Below are 19,132 nucleotides of genomic sequence, written 5' to 3' on the forward strand. Positions count from 1 at the left end.
TTTAACCCTGGACACATCACAGAACACAGTGGAGCCCCACAGCCACAGTGGGCCTCAGGGAAAGCCTCAGTAAGAAAGGGTGGAAAACAGGGCAGCAGCTGGGAGAGAAGAGAGAAAAGAGAAAAAAGTGTATGAGAAAGCCCTTCAGACACCAAGGTCAGTGAAGGAGGGGTAGAAGGTGCTCCAGGCACTGCTGGAGCAGAGCCCCTTGTAGCCTGTGCAGAGTCCACACAAGAGCCAGCTCCTGGCAGGAGCTTGGTCCATGGAGAGGAGCCCATGGAGGGGCAGGTTATCTGGCTGGAATTGTGGCCCGTGGGGGACCTACACTGGAGCAGTCCATTCCAGAGAGATTATTCCTGTGGAAATAATCTGTGCTGGATTTTGTGACGGACTGTAACCTGCGTGAGGGAACTCACACTGGAGCAAGAAAACTGTGTGAGGAGGGAGGAGCTGCAGAGAGAAGCTGTTATGGACTGACCACCAACCCCACTATTCCCCATCCCCTTGTGCCACTCAGGATTGGTAAGGAGGTAGAAGAGCTGAGGGTATAGGAATGAAGTTGACCCTGAGAGGAGGGGGAATTTTGGAGAAGGTGATTTTAGTTTTGTCTCTATTTCTCATCATCCTACAATGAGTCTGTTTTTTAGTCTGTAGTGGGTAGCTGGTAAGTAACCTTCTTGTCTATATTTTGGCCCACAGGCTTTCCCATTTCCCACTTATCTTCCCTTGTGTTGAGGAAGGAGAGTGAGAGAGTGGCTGGGTGTATATCTGGCAGCCAGTCAAGGTCAGCTGCCACAGGATAGTGACACAAAACAGTAAAAATGGTTACAAAAGACTTCTGTATGCTCAGTTCTTGCATAGTGTAGAGGGCAGCACACCTGAAAGATATGCTTCATTTTGGCAACTCGGTATTGTAGGATAATTCCCTTTCCAAAAGTCAGACGTGGAACAGAACAGCATTGAACTAAGCTGATTCTGAGGCAGAAGCCTGGCTGCAGGAGCTTGCTGAAAGGCTCTGTTGCTTCTCAAGGGCTGGGAGCTGAGCCAAAATGAAGATCATTTCCCCAAAATATTTGTAAAATGATACCAAAATGTACTTAGCTATCATTCCTTTATTGGTAGACTTCAAAGTTTGGAGCTGTGTTCAGACAACTGTAGCCCTCCTCTTAATGTGCAGCAGTGTTGGGTTTTGTTTGCTCAGTGGTCAGTCAGCATGGGCTGCAGGTTGCACCTGCCCCTAGGCCTTCATTGGCTGCATTTCCTTCAGGAGGTCTCATTTTAAAGTTGCCTAAAAATTTTACTTGAGGCTTGAGGAAAGGCTCTTATTTTGCAGCGTGTGTTTTCCCTAGGCCACTCTGTGACTTGCCTGCTGCAAGTTTTGGGGACATAGAAACATCTGGCAACAGAGGTTGTTTCCATTCACCCTGGCTGCTCAGTCTCTCCTTGGGCCAGGCCAGCAACAGATGGAGACAATAGATGATGTACAAAGCAGGTGTGCTGTCAGATCTGATCAGAGCTTGCTGATTGCCTGGAGTGTCTGTTTCTTGACACTTTCATTGTTTCTGCACAAAGGATGGAAGACGGATGTTTTCCTAGGGTGACTTTTCCATGGCAGCCACAACTGCAGGCCTCAGAGGGGCATAATTGGCCTTGCCAGATGTCACCAGATGAACAAGAGATGGTGTTCATTGCACCCTCTCCACACTAAGAGGTCATCTTTACTGTGAAAATCATTAAACATTCTAACTTACAGTATGTGAAGGCGTATTGACCACAACTGATTTCTGTGTGTTAAGGCATTTGTTCAGATAAAATACAGAAAGAGATCCAGATCCCATCTGGCTTTAATCAGCATAGCCCTGCTGGAGAATCAATAGCTCAGACAAGGAACTGGCTGAGGTGAGATTATAAATAAAGGATGATGAAAAGTTTGCGCTGCCAACTGTCCAGCCTGTCTGTTAGTGTGGAGTAGAAAAGTCAGCAGTTCTAAATATTTGGCTTCAGTGCTTCTTTTGTTTGTGTTGTCTTTGCAGAGAGAGGAACAAACATCTCAAGGATGAGCGTGACATATTTTTGCAGGTAACCAACTCTTATTTTCAAACCCAGTGTTGAGAAGACACATATGAGAACAGCTTCAAAAGAAGGGGAACAGAAGGCTGTGCAGGAGATGGACTTTTGTGCCTCTTAAATCTTGTCCTATTCTTAATTTGTATTGTCTTTTTTTCTCACTTGTAAATTAGATGTTTTTTTTAATTTGCTGAACAATTTAAAGAGCTACGTGTTCAGAATTATAAAGTGGGAACCATCTGAAGAGAGATAAATGTATTTTAAAAGAAACTATGGATAAAATCATGAAAGGATGAAATAACCTAAAAATTGAATAATTAAATTGTGTTAATTTATTCAGTCAAGAGTGGGTAATATCCTGAAACATTTATACAACAGTACAAAACTGAGTACCTGGATCAGTACCTGATCAGTACCAGACCTCTTTGGACTGGGGTAAGAGCAGATCCTATTAACTTTTTTTAAGTAGCAGCAAATAACAGACTCGTAAGATGTTCTAGAAGCACCCTGGTACAAGGAGACTAAGGCTGCTTAGTTTATATTTGCTTGTGTTCCTAGTCCTATGAGAAGCTGCACATGTGAAAAAATACCCATTTGCTTTTTTTTTTTCCATGGCATTATGCTGTTTTATTTACCAAGCAGATGCATTTTTGCAGGATCTGGAGTTCCCTGTTCCAATTGTTTATCAGTTGGAATTCTGAAGCACATACACCTCTAGGATTTTCTTCTACATTTTTTTCTTTCATTTGCATTGCATTATTTAAGTATTGGGAATGGGGGTAGTTAACCATAATGAACACCAGAAGTAAATTGGTGAGAACTATTCTGTATTTCTGCAGAAATGCAAAACAGCAGTTCCAAAAGCCAGCTGGAAGCAAAGATCAGGGTCTATCATTGGCAAATACATAGAAGGCAAGATGCTGCCTAACAGGTAGGAACTTTTTTTCATGTGTATTTTTTTCATGTTTTCATGAGGCTTATAGAAAGATGTGGAATACTTCCTTTCTGATGCTTTGGAACTTTTCAAAGTTTTTCACACTTATTTGTCATGATAAGATTACTGTGCTCATTAAGAAATTTGAAAACGAAGACCCAAATTTTAACATAAAACAAATGTGCTGTCTGTAAAGGCAAGAGATTTCCCCACTGTGGATGGGTGTATGCTGGGAGACACAAAAACCTTGCCCATGACTTCATGTTGATGTGGTACAATATTGAATCTCCACTTGGACTTTTTTTATCCATATTAAGCAAACACATGCCCCTCCTATCCACTAAAGAGAGAATTAGATTGCACACAGAAAGGATCTTGCTTGGGGAGCTCTTTTATTCTTTCAGAATGGGAGTGGAAGGTGGTAAAGGAGAAAATCACAGTAGGGAAGTTTTCTTTAGCTCTTCTATGAGGTTAGAATTGATGTTAATCTAATGTTTTCCATTCTGGTTCAGGTTTCTCCTGTAAGTTATTAGCTTTCCATGATGCTTATAATTATCAATATATATACACATGGTGTGATGAGCTGACTTTTCAGCAGACACTAGAATGACTCTCCTTTGCCTGCTGTGACTAGTCAAAAACATGAGAGATTAAATTCAGTTATTCAGATTAAATTCAGAATAAAATAAAATTATACTTTTATGACGTACTTTCTTTTTTCCCTGTCTAGCCATTCATTTGAAGAAGATGATATTTTCAGTAACTCAAAGAGAAAGAATTCTGCTGGACTGAATGGAGTTCTCTCTGAAGAGCCTAATGCTGGAATCACTGGAGGAATGCCTAAAACATCACATCTCCAAAGAATAATATCAATTGAAGAAGATCACCTACCCCATCTTCTTGACAGGCTGGTTGATAAGCAGCTGAGCAGATGGACTGGAGAAGACGAAAATACTTTTGAGGCAGAAATGAGTAACAAAGCCAGAGAGCAAGCAGTGGAACACTCATCATCATCTTCTAGAGAGCAGCCTGTAGGGAAGGAAACACTGTCCAATGTAAGAGGACAAAGGAGACCTCACCTTGAGCAGAGTGTGAAGTTCTGGGCCCTATGATTTAAGGAGAATGTGAAGGTCCTTGGATGCATCCAGAGGAGGGCCACAAAGTTAGTGGGAGGGCTGGAAAGTGTGTCCCCTGAGGAGTGGCTGAGGGCTCTGGTTTTGCCCAGTTTGGAAAAACAGGCTGAGGGACAACTCCCTTACTCTCTGCAGCTTCCTGAGGAGGGGAATGGGACAGGGAGGTGCTGATCCCTTCTCCCAGAGATCCAGTGATAGGATGTGTGGGAATAGTTCAAAGCTGCCTCAGAGGAGGTGCAGACTTGACATTAGGAAGCATTTCTTTAGTGAGAGGGTGGTCAGACACAGGAATGGGCTTCCTAGGGAGGTGGTCCATGCCACAAGTCTGTCAGTTTATAAGAGACTTTTTGATAATGCCCTCTATAACATGCTTTAACTTTTGGTCAGCCCTGAAGTGATCAGGCAGTTGGACCAGGTCACTGTAGGTCCCATCCAACTGGAAATCTTCTGTTCTCTTCTATTCTATTCTCAAGGACCTTGGATGCCATGAAGTGGTGTCAAAGGTTAATGTGTTATTCCTAGTATCTAAAATTATTTAGTTTTCTGTCTTTAAGTTGAAGTATAACGAATTAAGCCATTGCATGAAGTGGGGGATGAAAATGTACTGCAGACAAATGCTGAAGGTGCAAAGGGAAACAGCCTAAAGGACTGGTGACTGCAGACAATGTGTGCATAGATTTACATTTGAAGGACTTCTTAGGGAAAGTGAAGTTAAACCTTGTAATAGATGATGTAAGATCACTGGAAAGTAGAAATTATCTTAAAAAATAAGGAAGTATTTTTTAAAAAAAAAATTGGTTGTTTGGTTTTGGGTTATTTTTTTTTTTGGCCACAAGGTGATATTTCTCACATTCTGATATCTTTGAGTCAGCTTTGGTAGCTGTTACAATATCTGAGAAATAATGAGAGGAATATCATTGTTTTTAAATTATTTTTGAAAATACTATTATTTAGTAAATTGAAATCTTATATTTTTTCAGCTATAGCTGGCATATGCATGTTAGCAATGAATTCACCATTCAGTAATAATCCTTAATGCAGCATGCTGGAAGGTACATTTCTTTGGAGTCTAAAGTTCTTTTTTGCATTGCCATTGCTTCAGAGCTAGCTGTGCTTGTTTTCTAATTTTAGAATCATTGTTAAGGATTACTCATTTTTAGATTCTTGAGGCACATATTAAAAAGATTAAAGTATAGGAAAAATTGGTTTGCTTGGTCATAATTATATGGTTCTTTTAGAAGAGGCAAGCATATCTTAAAAATTATGATAGAATTATGCCATGGTTACATAATAATTTCTAAGTGGTACTTTTAATAAAATATTAAGGGTACAGAAAAGAGCTTCATATTTTGAAATTATTTAATTCAGTGCATGCTTTTTGCTTGCTGTGTGACTTATTTTGTATCACTGGACTTTAGGATGACAAAAGCCAGGTAGCTCATCCTATCCAGATAGGACAAGCCTGTGTTGCCAGCCCTGTTCCAGCAGTCATGCCTCTTGAAAGCTCATCCTCTCATCTGGGTAGGAACTAGATCTTGTTTCTCATTATGACTAGTCTGTAATGGCTTTTGTGTGACATGAAATGTATGCATTCCATGATCTTATTGCTTACTGCATGGAACTTGGGCTCCTAGCTGCTGGCATTAAGCCTTCCTAATAACCATATATTCATAGTAGTTCAGCTGCTAGTCCTGTATGATCTACTGCATCTTACAGGTGAGTAGAACCAATGCTGGCAGCAGTGCATGAGGCCAAGCAGCTGCTGTTTTATCTGGGAGCTGACAATCAGGTAGGGCATTTTTCTGAGTGGCTGTGAAGATGAAACTGTGATTAACATTACCAGAAATGTCACTGAGAAAGCACCTGAAGGAACCCTAATGGGAATTAAAGCAAGATTTTCTGTCCAAAATTTCTGCATGAGATTCACTTCCTCTCCCCTCCAATCTTTCGATATGGAGTATTAACCACTATGTTTATAATCTCCCACAATATTGTTAAATGGTACAAAAGCTAGGTGTGTTACTTTACCTGGCTACTGTTTATATAAAGACTAGTCAAAAGACACACCTAGGGAAGACTTTTTCAGACTGCACTGTAAACTAAAATAAATTTTCATTCTACTGCTATTCCATTTTCCCATCAGCACTATGTTGAAGTAGACTATTGAGTACCTTATCCCCTGGCATAGTGTTCACATGCAGATTTATAACCAAGTTTGATTATTAATATTATTTTCATGACTGGACTTGATACATCTCAGTGAAAAATGGCTTCTTATTGTGCTGGGAGTTGAGCTGAAGGCCTTCAGGGTCTTTGAGTCTTAGTGCTACTGGAGTGTGTGTGGCCACCAGGGACAAAGTATTTCAGGTCATGTATTCCATCTATTTAGCTATGGTTCTCAGAATCACTGTGATAATACTGCCAAGCTGATGATTGTATGTTAGCTTGTTTTATTTCCCAGAGCACACAGACTAATAAGCTGGGAATGGTTTTCAGTGGGACTGAGAATATGCTTTGTGTAAATGCATGTGTGCTGCTAGTAGTCTATAGCTGCAATGGGGTTTAGAATTTTAATAGAAAAGGAAAATAAGAAAGTTCTCTATAATTGTGGTGGGCTATAGGCCCAGCTCATGAAAGAGATATGTGTGTTTTGTTCCCAAAATTTACAGTAGTGAATGAATTTTTTTTTTTATGCAAAGGAAGACAGCAGCTCAAGCCTTTGTTGTCTGTGTTTTTTCCCCATCAAGGGAAAGTCTCTATTTCTGATTCTTTCTCTAAGACTTCTATATATTTGTAGAAAACAGGTCCAAGTGTAGACTTCAATGTCTCATTCAAAGGACTGTCAGGCAGTGAATTCAGTTCTGACATCTTCATGAAGGAAGCAGTCTCATGGATCCTGCACACTGGCAGAGGGTTCTTCCCTCCTTTCCCTCCTCTCCCTCCTCAAAACATATCCTCAAAACATATTAGTTTGACACTTTGGCAAGCTAATGTCAGGGCCATCCATGATCTTGCTCCCCTTCTGCAGCATTGAAAACAAACTTTCTACCTCCCTGTGCCTTCGTATTTACACAAACTAGAAGAGACCAGCAAGGGCACCCCCTGCAAACCAACTGGTGCTACAGAGTGCTTCCCTAAGCAACTCCTGATCTGCATACAAAAGAATGATGACCTACTTGATGGAGAATATAAATATTCTCTCCAGCATCCACTTAGTTTATCCTGCAGTAACCAGGACCTGGATAAGCAGAACAAATTGTGGTTCCTTCTGCTTAAAAAGTGAAATAACAGAAACATAGCTGAATCTTTACAGCCTGATTAACTGGTCTAATTCTCTCTCTCTTTCCTCCATGTTTCTGCCTGTAATGTTAAACAGATGTAGAAATGCAGTAATTGGATGGAAGTTCTTGGCTCTATGGTAGTAGCAGAGAGAAGAATATGGTGGCATAAGCCATTAAAAATGATGACTTTGCTTCTGTTATCTAAATGAAGATGTGCTGCTTCCTCTGTGTCACTGGTATAGGATGAAGCTACTGAGTAGAGCTGTGTGAAGTTTTATAAATTTTGATTTGTGGCTGTGAACATAAACTGTTTTATTTTGTCAGTTTAATGTAAAGGTTCATATTCAGTATACTTCCAGAGCTCAGTGCAAATCACTGCACTTCAGATGATCTGGAATGATGCATGGCAAACATCTGAAATTCTGAGTTATTTTAAGAAACAGAATATTGCTTCATGAGTAATGAAGAATATGATAGGATAAAATCTATTCTTTTCCCCATATCAGCCTTAAACTGGAGAGGCAACAGGATTTATAGAACAGTTGGAAGCTAATTTTTGCTCTTACTTGAAGGAGGAGAGAATAAACTCTGTCCCTGAGCGCTTATTCAAGATCATTTTTGTGGGCAATTCGAGTGTTGGAAAGACTTCATTTTTAAGAAGATTTTGTGAAGATCGTTTTTTTCCAGGCACAGCTGCTACTGTAGGTAAGTTTAACAATATAACTATTATTATTATTTTTGTTCTGGCAGTACTTAACATTTTCTACTGAGATCAGGCCCTGTATTATAAAATGGAAACATACAGATGTTGTAAAAGTAGGACATGCAAAGTGAGTTCTCCTAAATTGGAAAGCACATAATTGATGGAGATGTTTCAGAGTAGGTTCTGTACTGAAATCCTGGCCAGCACTGAGATAAATCAGAAAATTTCTGGTGATTTCTGTGAAGCTAGAATTTCCTTGTAGATCTCACAGTTCTGAAACAGATATCCTGTCCTCTGGACTGTTCTGTACTAACAATTCCACTTTCATATCTCATTGCTATACCTCTAAGTAATCTGATTTTGTTTTAGAGAGATAATAGAGTATCTGAATCACCTATTTGAAGATTTAGCATTATACTAATCATGAAAAAAGTATGTCAGACCTGTGTTTCCAAAGCTAAAGTTTTCAAAGCCTACATTATTCTTACCTTGCCTGAAGGTGTAGACCAAGCTTTCAAAAGTCGGACACAAAATCAAGGTACAAAAACTCAAGTATAGGTTATTGCAATGCAGCTGGGTTAAATTACCAGATTCCTTATGCTTAGCCTGCATTGAGACCTCACTTATTCTGCAGTATATATGAAATAAAACTTACCTACTTCAAGATTAGCTTAGTAATGTCCTAGTTTTTCACCGACTGTGTCTTCATTAACTGGAAGGGGAGCTTAGACACCTGTCTGCAGTTGTCTGTTCATATTTCCCATAGACCTAAAGGCTGTGTCCTGTCCATACTGCCCTGTAATTGGCTGACACACTTCTCTACACTTTGAGCTCTTACACTGAGTGTGCAATTTTCCAGAGGAAAAACACTGAAAATTATTCAGAACTTTTTCCTCTTTTGGCTGGTCATCCAGGGTTCTTGCAAAGGAAATGGCAAGAAAGCATTTGTCATAGTTTTGATTTAGTGTTCACATCAGTGGGTTTCACAGGTGAAGGCTATGGCTGGTAAGGTACAGACAATGGAAAAGTCAAGTGAACAATATGGAGAGGAGTGTTCTCAGTGAATTTCTACAGAATAGTTCAAATTTCTTCCCTTGAGGTACAGGCAGTATATACATCCTCCATACAGGTTTTTTAATTGCCTATTGAAGGAATGCAGGCATAGATGCTTCTCCATTAATGCCACTTGTAAAAATCCCATTTTTGTGGAAAATGGCCCCAGAGATATTGTTGCTGACCTACTGGGATCCCTTATGACCTGTATTATTCAATGATTTTTCAATGATATTCAGTGATTTTATGACACAGTTCAATGTGATAAAAAAACAAAATAAATTCAAGTTGTCATTAGGAGGAGGTAGTGACTGATAAATGTTTATGACTCTAATTATTGTTATAAACATACAGAAAATAGTTACATCTTCACAGGTTAGAAGAATAGGGAGATAATTAATTTAAAAGTTTAAATAAATGAATTTTTATCTCTACTAACCTAAGTGAAGTGAGCTCATCTTCTATGTAATAAATAGGGAAAGAGGTTCTCCAAATGTTTAGTCCACCTGTCTTCAGCATTTATCTTAGGTTCTACTGTTCCCTGTGCCATGCCTTGTGTTTTTTCACTAACTGAAGAAAGCTCTCATGTGGTTAGCTCAGACTAAACTAACACACTTCACACAACTGATGTTATACAGTGAATTCCAGACTAAATGGCTTAGACTGCTGTGGACTTTCAAATGGACCATTGACTCATGTTCTGTGATTTGAAAAGTGACTTATCTTGCATATTTTACAAAACTGAACTACTCTACTTCCATTCAGTATTTTATTGCTGGAGAACTTCAAGCAAATAAAAGCACTTGTCCCCTGATAGCTGGAGACTGTGGACATAATTTTTAATGCAGTGTCTATCTTTTTACTTTTCTGGAGTTGTTGCTGGATCCAGTTTTCGAAGATCAAACTGCTTGTAAAGAGACAGCTTACCTTGTGTTTGTGTTGCAGGTGTGGATTACAATGTGAGAACTGTCACAGTAGATCACACCCAGGTAGCACTGCAGCTCTGGGACACAGCCGGCCAGGAACGGTGAGGAAGGTTCTCTTATGGTTCAGCCCTGGTAGTCAGCCCAGCTGTGGAGCTGCTCCCTCACTCCCTCATCTGCTGGGATGGAGGAGGGAATTGGAGGGGTGAAAATGGCAAAACTCCTTGTTTGAAATAAAGACTGTATGATGAAATTTAACTCCATGCCTGTCAAAACCCGTATGCATTTTAAGGTCTTGCTTCATTGAATCATCTGTTTGACGATATATTAAGTGTGGACCCAATCCTGCTTCTTGGCAGAGGAACAAATATAGGAGCATTCCTAACAGAGCCAGTGGATTCACAGTTTAGCTCATTCCCTTGCAGCACTAATGTGCTGATTTGCTGCTATGTCCACTGCCAGTCTGTAAAAAAGATTCTTAATTAAGCTCTGAAAAGTTTAGTACCGCACTATTTCTTTAGGAGGAAGTCTGATTTTAAAATGCACCTAGAATTGTTTCTATAGCAGAAAATACCTTAATAGATTAAAAAAAAAAGGTGTTTATTTTTTTACTAAAGCAATACCATTATAGTAGAACTCCAGGTTATTGTAAGAGTTCAGTGGTAATTTCCTTCCTCATCTCCTCACCTATTGTGTAATTTTGTGTTACTGAAAGTAAGGATGATAATGATAATCTACATGAAGCTTGGGAAAAAGGTCTCCAAAAACCTAGCTAGCTTTAGAAGAGCACTTAGAGAAGGGAAATTTCTGCTCCAAGCTTAAAATGAAAGAGGTGAGAGTAAGTGAGATATGTAGCTAATTACCCAGCCTAACCCACAATCAGTTAAAGAAGGCTGGGGGAGCTTTTCCAAAAACTTTCTTTCAAAAAGTCCTTTTATTTTAATTTTTTTCCCCAAATAATTTATTTGCCTTTGCATGGAGGAATTACTATAAATTTTAACTTGTCAGATTGTTGCTTCTGTTGAGGGTAGAGCTATAACCAGATTCTTACTTGTAGGTACCGAAGCATTACCAAGCAGTTTTTCAGAAAAGCTGATGGTGTCATTGTGATGTATGACATAACAGCAAAAGACACATTTACAGCTGTCAAGCAGTGGCTGATAAGCATTGAGGTAACTTGACATAACTTTAAATCTAAATCCTGGTGTCATTCTGTACCTTCTTCTGAACAAGGGCTGTTAACAGGATAAAACAGAGAGCACCTTGTTTCTTGTGCTGTCACAATTGTGTTTTTCTTGTGAGTATGGTCTGCACTGTTGCCAGTGAAGTGGTTTTTCATCTCTATTTCTGTGAACAAAAGATATCATAGTTCTAGGGTTTTAAGGACTTTGAATGAGTGGTGGGAAAATCCCAGCATGAAGTGCTCTGATTTTTCATGAAGGGAGCTACACTGATGACCCCAACTAGATCACTGCTAGCACTGAGAGGTGTTTTGGATCAGTGATGGTGATCTGGTGATCACTGGTGATCACTAGCTCTTTGATAAGTGTGTAGCTCATGGAAAATAGACTGTACTGTGAACATAAGCCATAAGCTTAGAACAATGTAATCTACATTAGCCCTGTGAAACTGCCTCATGAAAGACAGTTCAGTTTCCTGGGGTTCATCCTTTCAACCACTTGAAAAGAAAATTGTAGTCCATGCCACTGAGTGACATCAGTTAACAAAAAATTAAAACACATTAACAGCATAAGCAACAGAATTTGCTTGTGGCCAGAACAAAGAGTAAAAATAAAACTGGCAGCTGCCACAAAGGGCTGACTTGTAGCAAGATGAAGTGTGACTTCCTGTTTGTGCACTGAAAAAGTAAGGGCAAAATCAATATGCAAAGATCATTTAGTCTGATTTTATTGAGCATGTGCTCTAGTATAACACACTGTTTTCCAGAATAACCAAGAGGTGTCTTTGGAAGTTCAGATTAGGACTCAGTGATTTAAATGCCTCCAAACAGTCATAGCTATTCCAGATATGAGTAGCCTTACTGAAATACTATCAGCATGCATTTGGGAAGAACAGGGCCTTGCTAATTATATGATCTTAATAAATCGGTGGCATGTTTTAATTCAGTATGGTAAAAGCTAGAGGGGCACTGCTGATTTTGATTCAGAAAAATTGAATATTGTGGTCAAAACTTTTCCCAAGATGTAATAGTTCACTCTTCTAATTTTGTTTGCTAAGTTGGACATACTGCCAAATCCATTTACTGCTGTAGCATTCAGCCCACCTAATGAAAGCACTCACTGTGATAATTATAACCCTTTTCAGAATGAATTTTGATTTCTGTCTATTCTATGTATTTTTGGGAACCTATTCTGCGTATTTCTTCACTATTTCATGTAATTCATTTGGCATAATAGTACCCAGGTCTTGCCATTATTTTTCCTGGCCATGTAATTAGAAAAGCAGTGACTGTAAACACATAATATCTGAGCCTGTGTAGCATTCTCTCTCCCATTTTAATATAGAGTCTAATGAGCTTATGTACTGTTATTTAAAGAAGTCCCTAGTCAGTGTAATCTTAGCATTATGTCTTTTTCATTTCTTTTATCCAACTTCAACTCCTGACATGTTTGTAAGCAAATTGGCACATACCTGGTTTGTGTGAAGTCTCAAATGTCTTGTTATGCTGTGACATTTGTTAGCAGTTATCCTCCTCATCTGCCCTCTTTTGAATTCATCACTTCAGTTGATATTTCCTATTTATTCTGCAGGAGGCAACTGGGGAGAATGTGCCTGTTCTTTTGTTGGGTAACAAAACTGATAACGAAAAGGAGCGTGAGGTCCCGATGGGAATGGGAGACCATCTTGCAAAGGTACTGTGTTTAGGGAACTCCTTACGAGGTTTGAAAGTGAAGGTTTTAAAATGGAGTTTCAAATGTGCTTAAATTCATAGAAACACAGAGTAGTGTTAGTCAGACAGGTATCTTTAAGGATTAGGAACCCCATCACACTCTTCAATTCAGCTTTCGATGATGTAAGTGCTGATAATTATAGTACTTACAACACTGCCTAGATGAAGAGAACACCCTAAAACCAAACCAATCAAATAAAAAAAAACCTGAATCAAACCAAAAAGTGAGTGGAGAAGAAAAATATTTAAGAAATCACTCTTATTGTGTCTCCTCTCTCTCTCTCTCTATGTTCTTTCTTTTTCTCTATTTTTTCCTTGCTGTTTCTTTTCTCTCTCTTTTTTTTCCTCCCTTTTCTCTGTGAAAGAATTCTTAACATAGAGATAATTTGGGGACCTTTTCTCCCTCCTACGTCCTGTAAAACCACAGAAGACCATCTGTTACTCCTGTGGTAGGAGTAGAAAACATGTTTACTTTTAGTAACTTTCCATCAAGGAGATAAAATAAGTAGAGTTAGCAGACTGCATCTACCAGAGCAGTGGTGATCCATGGGCATAATTTAAGCATTCAAGGGGCTGCAAATACCACATACTTGTTTATATTCTTGTGTACCATGCCCATCAATTTTTCCTTTTAATCTCTTTAACAGTGATTATAGTTTAAACATGAATGCCTGCAGAATATTAATTTATTTAGAAATAAGTCATCAAAATATTGCTGAAATATTCACTGAATTGGTAGGAATATACCTAAATGAAACAGTCTGCTGGACTTCACATACTTACCTGTTTCACCTTTGAAGATAGATTTACTGCCAGTAATAAAAAGAGTATTTTCAGAATTTGAAGTGCAGCTGAATTGTTCTTTCAGGAAAGGTTGCTGCTAGACACCTCTCTGTAACTGAAAGAATTAGGGCCAGATCTCATCTTATTTCAATTATTCACATAGCCTTTTGGAATGATACTTCCCTATTCAGTTTTGTGTCCATTATTTGGTTTTTGTCAGAGAGAATTATCAACCTTGAACTTTATCCCCGAAAAGTTCTTCCTTTAGGAAATCAGCTTTCTTTTCTTGTGTCCATGGAAATGCAGATAAGTTTAAGACCCTGGAAGCTAGAAGGGACTCCATGGTGTAACACTGAATCCTTCTGTGAAAAAACAAGTGACACATAGATGCTAAATGGACAGAGAGTAGGTGTCTTGCATGTCATCTTGCTCTAAAAAAACTGTACTAGTAAAACAAAGATGAATCATTCTAGTGTATAGAGCTCACAGCCCACCAGGCTATTAATTCTAACATGTCATACAAGAAAATAAAATGTTTTGCATAAGTAAAACAAAAAGTTGTCAAATAAGATGGTTATAATCAAATGAATGAGTCTGAATGACTCATTTGAATGTTTGAATGTGCTGCCTGAGGTAGTTAAGAGAAGGAATGATTAATGGCAATGGATTAGTTGAAAAGCATCATAGATATAATTAAATTATAATAATTTGCTTGCTGAGCTAATAATAACCATGGATTTTAATGAAATATTAATTCTTGCTAAATGGCTGTGTAATTCCTATGAAGCCACATGCCACTGTCTCTGTTGGTGTATGCAGCTGAGTTACTGGTTTTGTGAATAATCCCATGAATTACTCACGAATGATCCCAAATACACAGGGCGAGATGCTGAGCTGATATTAATTTGTATAGCCATATTTTGTGAAAATAAACTCTTCTTGTTCAGACAAAGAATCAGTTTAGCCCATTGGCTCTGAAGTCCAAAAGTTTTAGGGACCATTTCAGTGTCTCAAAGGACGGGATTGGTTTCAGTCAGAAAGGAACATGTACTTTCAGGGGGCATTTCAGCTTAGCAGTATGAACCCTTGCTTTGCTTCAGTCCCACATCCTACAAGCACTGTGCTGTACTCCACCTTTGGTCAGAAACCCAAGGGTTTCCATTGTAATGCACTTGTCACACAACTTCTCTGCAAGGTGGACAGCACAATTCATTTTTAAAAGGAATAATGGCAGCCTGAAGGCAGTTGTCATTTGAGAAGACTGGTAGTTCCAGTATGTTTGTCATACCCTGTGAAAGGGAGAATGGAATGAGCACAGGGATTGTGGAAGTCCATTTGACTTTTTTTAGCAGAGGATCTGGAAGAAAAACTCCATATAACAAATTTCTCTTTAGCTTAGCTTGATCCAGTGATCAAAGAGTTCATATGAGCACAACAAGAGAGAGTATTCAGATCATATTGTGAGCATCCAGGAACAGCCAATGTTCTGTTTGATAAGTGTAAGCACTGCTAATTATTTAAATGAAATACCCTATGATAAAGGTGCTGCTCAGGCATGCTTATATCCACATGATTTTATTTTGGCCCTGCACATACTTTCTGACTGATCTTAAATGTGTCAGTAAATCCTTCTCTATTGCTGTTCCTCAGCTATAAAAAAAAGATGCCTTGTCTGCCTTGGCTTTGCAGAGTATAAGTGCTTCATGGAATGAGGACTGTTTCTGTGTATTCATACGGTGTCTCCTTTGTAAACCTGTCAGTGCCATTCTTACACAAATACTTCTAATGAGGGAGCTATTCTCAGACTGATGCTACTTTACAGGACAGAAAATTGCCCATCTCTCTCTGGTAATAATTCATTTTCCTCCCTATTCTTTAGATGTCTGCTGATTTTTAGGTAAGTTTTAAAAATGAAGTAATTGCCAGTGGTCTCCAAGGTTCAATAGGTAATTATTGGATGGAGATGGATGGCATTTCCTAGCTTAATGTGTTCTATGTTTGTGCTCCTTGTGTATTCTATCAATTAAAGTTTCCTCTTTGAATCAAGGAAATGGCATCTTGTATTTCCAGACCATCTCCCCTTTCAGACAAGAACCTTTTTGCTATACTGAGAGAATTAAGCACTCATTATCAGTTGAGTTCAAATTGTCATCTTTCCATCCAAGCAATTTGTTGAAAAATCCATTCAGATTCATGCCAGCATAAATGAAGTTGTCAGTGAGAGTTCTCCTTTAGTGACATTTGTATGTGAGAAAGATGTTGGAGTAGTATCACTCTCAGCATGACTGATATAAAATACCTATAAACTGACCACAGTAGGTTTTCTATTAAAGTTCTGATCAGCTGGGCAGAAAAAGAGAGTGTAATTTTTATTTCAGGCTTCTGTTTGCATAGCTAGCAAGAAATTTGACCTGGTCAAATTTTATCTTTAAACTTTTCTAAGAAAAGCAAGAGAATCATAGGGTTGCATCATTGTAAATGTTATATATATTAAAAAAATAATTTAAAAAAAGGATAAAATATCTATTCAACACTAACATCACCTGATTTCTTCCTTTTCTGCTTTTCTATGCTTATCTGGTCTTCAAGAAATTACTGCAAGTTGTTCAATCCTATTTTTCATCAGAACAAACAATATAGCTGTTGACGACATATTCAAAACTGATGTTGGATAACTCTGAAGCACTTTTTTTAAAGCTGCTAAAATAAACTACTGTATTTATGAAATTATTTTCCCCACTTTTTGTCTCTGAAATTTCATGAAGATGACATAAATTTCCAAAAATTGTGCAGTTCTGGAAGTATGATACATAGGAAAAAAAAAAAAAAAACCAAACCAAAACTGAAATACCTGATCATCTTAATGGAAAGCTTTGAAAACTGAATTATAAATGTCTTCTGAAGAGTGGCTAAATAACCATAAGTGCAGTAACCACAGTTAGTAACAAACAAATGAAAATGTGTAGATGTGATTATAATTTTCTAAGGTACTGACTTAGTTACTTGAATTTTAAGCTACTGCTGTAAATAGCAATAAGACGCAGAAAAAAACGGAAAGTGAATAGAAATTTGAAAACTGGATGGGTAAAAGAACATGTAGTAATACCACAGAGGCAATATAGATGACCTTCATTGTAGTAGGTTGTGAAAATAGACAGATGTCTATTATGGAGGATAATCTGTCATGCCCTTTCAAAATTCTCTGCCATCAGAACTGCCAGGTCAGGCTCTTGTGCAGATGATCTCTTGCATTTGCCTTTATAAGACTTCAGCTGAAGTGCTGAGTATCTCTCCCAAGACTTGATCATTTACCCACTGTTCCTAATTACAAAACTTCCAGGGGAGTATAAAACTGAAAGATGCAGGCTGACTGCAAAAGAAGGTGCAGAAAAATTTCACAAGTACAAAAAGATGAAAGAAGAGTTACTGGAATTCTTTTCACCTGCTTTGTCCAGCACTCAGTGATGTGGGAATTGCCTGATCATCACAAAGGAGTTCAGGAGACTTGTACCTTGCAAGATTTCTTTTCGTTTGAGCTCTTACATCAAAGGCCACTCCACACAAATAGAGCAAATATCTTCTAAGAGAAGCATAAGGTTGTTATTTTTGAGGCACACTTTGACTTCCTAGGTTACTCTTCACTGTTAGCTCTAAAATTAAAATCCTAGGAAGACCTATTTCTCCTTCTTTATTTTCATACTTCAGTGTATCTGCATTTCTATTGATACAGCTGGAGTGAGACATTGTGCAAAAGTAATTGAAATGACCTTTCTCTTTGATTGTAGGATTATAATCTAATTTTCTATGAATGCAGTGCATATTCTGGGTACAATGTGGAAAAGTCTGTGCTTCACTTAGCTAGGTAAGAAAAAAACACAAACAATGAGTTTTTTATGTGCCTGCATGCCCTGTAACTGATGACATTGTGAATTTCCTTTGTTTAATTAATGTTATATTATGTTATATTATATTTATATTATATTAATTCTATGTTTATTAGCTATAGAAACTGAGGGTGGTGAAATATTTATTGCTTTTAAGCTGCTCTGTAGCCTGACCCTGTTGCTCTGACTGAGAGTTGCTTGTGTTCAGAAAGAGTTATGCTGGTGAAACTCTGTATGGATCCAAAAACATCTGGATTGCTGCTAGGAAAGCTGAGGGCCTTGGCTGTTGTGATAATTCTTGCAAGAATTTCCTGAAGGTTTGGAGAAATATATTTGAAAATGGATACTGTTGACTGCTTGCAGCAGGACATTGGATATGCTTCTTTCTTCTCTCTGATCACTACTGCTCAAATTCTTCCTGGGGGCTAGGAGACAAGAAGAAGTGGATTTTTGAAATTATATAATGGCTAGAGGTAAAGGTACAGGAAAATATGGCCCCTCTGAACTACTTACAGAGGAGGTGAAGACACTGGTAATGAGTTGGAAAATCTCTAGTATTGTTGCTGAAATCAGTGAAATTTTGTGAAAGTGTCAGTAATTGATGAATGACTATGCAGATAGATTTGTTTTAGTTTTGTTCCAGCCTTAAAAGTAAGAGATGAAAGTCACTGTTTTGAGTCTCTGTAATATGCAAAAAATATTAACAATCAGCACTAATTTTTTCTAACTAAATGAACGAAGGCAGTTTTGTTATGGGGTCACCATAATTGTACTTTTTTGTTTGTTTGTTAGTTCACAAAACTGTATCATCTTTTGTAAAATCTCTGGACATTTTTATACTCTTGGGAAAATGTTTTTTTGTTTGCTCTCTTGTGGGTTTTATTGACTTTTTTTTCTCACATGTATTCTTTCTTTGCCCCAGGATTTTAAAAGAACATGAAGATAAAGTGAAAGAGAAAACCATTGAACTTCAATCTGATACAAAAAAAAAGTCATGCTGTATGAGGCAATAAAATGCTGAGGCGTGTTTACAAGTCATACATTTATACAACACTACCTGGAACTATCAGATTTGCTTTTATCTTCCAAATATTTCTTCTGCTGTGTTCTGAGTGTAGGTGTAAGTGGAAGTTAAAATCTTTTTATGATCTGATCTTGCTTTTATAAATATTATCTTCAGTTAATTGACAGTGTATTTGGGGCAGTAACAGTCTCTTATTCTGTTTGATGCCTAATACCACTGAATCCTGTTTTGTCATGAGGCTTGTAGAAGCTGTCACATTATTAATAAGAAGAAATAATTTTATGGGAAGAAAACTATTTGGAATATGAAGTAAATTCTTACTGGTGTGAATGACCCATCCTGTGAATATGGCTTATTTCATTTTTGTTCAGACCTTTAGATCCTGATTTTGTGCTGAGGTCTTTATAGTTTTTCAAAAATTTACATAGGTATAGTT

The 19,132-nt window shown here is 38.0% G+C and overlaps 1 protein-coding gene across 2 annotated transcripts in view; it reads left to right on the forward strand.

Annotated features, from left to right (window-relative positions):
* The window catches only part of CRACR2A (calcium release activated channel regulator 2A), a 52,900-nt gene extending 33,858 nt beyond the window's left edge, over window positions 1-19,042 (forward strand). Inside the window, exons 10-18 of one of the 2 annotated variants that reach the window (XM_015621400.3) lie at window positions 2,034-2,079; window positions 2,907-2,998; window positions 3,732-4,056; window positions 7,988-8,120; window positions 10,117-10,198; window positions 11,152-11,266; window positions 12,866-12,967; window positions 17,574-17,650; window positions 18,595-19,042. In XM_015621400.3, coding sequence (XP_015476886.1) covers window positions 2,034-2,079; window positions 2,907-2,998; window positions 3,732-4,056; window positions 7,988-8,120; window positions 10,117-10,198; window positions 11,152-11,266; window positions 12,866-12,967; window positions 17,574-17,650; window positions 18,595-18,685 — 1,063 coding nt within the window. In that variant the 3' untranslated portion in view covers window positions 18,686-19,042. The remainder of the gene's footprint in view (window positions 1-2,033; window positions 2,080-2,906; window positions 2,999-3,731; window positions 4,057-7,987; window positions 8,121-10,116; window positions 10,199-11,151; window positions 11,267-12,865; window positions 12,968-17,573; window positions 17,651-18,594) is intronic. The other variant, XM_015621407.2, reaches the window with a different exon arrangement.
* The last annotated feature ends 90 nt before the right edge of the window (window positions 19,043-19,132 follow it).

The sequence above is a fragment of the Parus major genome, chromosome 1 (assembly GCF_001522545.3).
Source record: "Parus major isolate Abel chromosome 1, Parus_major1.1, whole genome shotgun sequence".
NCBI classification, from domain to species: Eukaryota; Metazoa; Chordata; class Aves; order Passeriformes; family Paridae; genus Parus; species Parus major.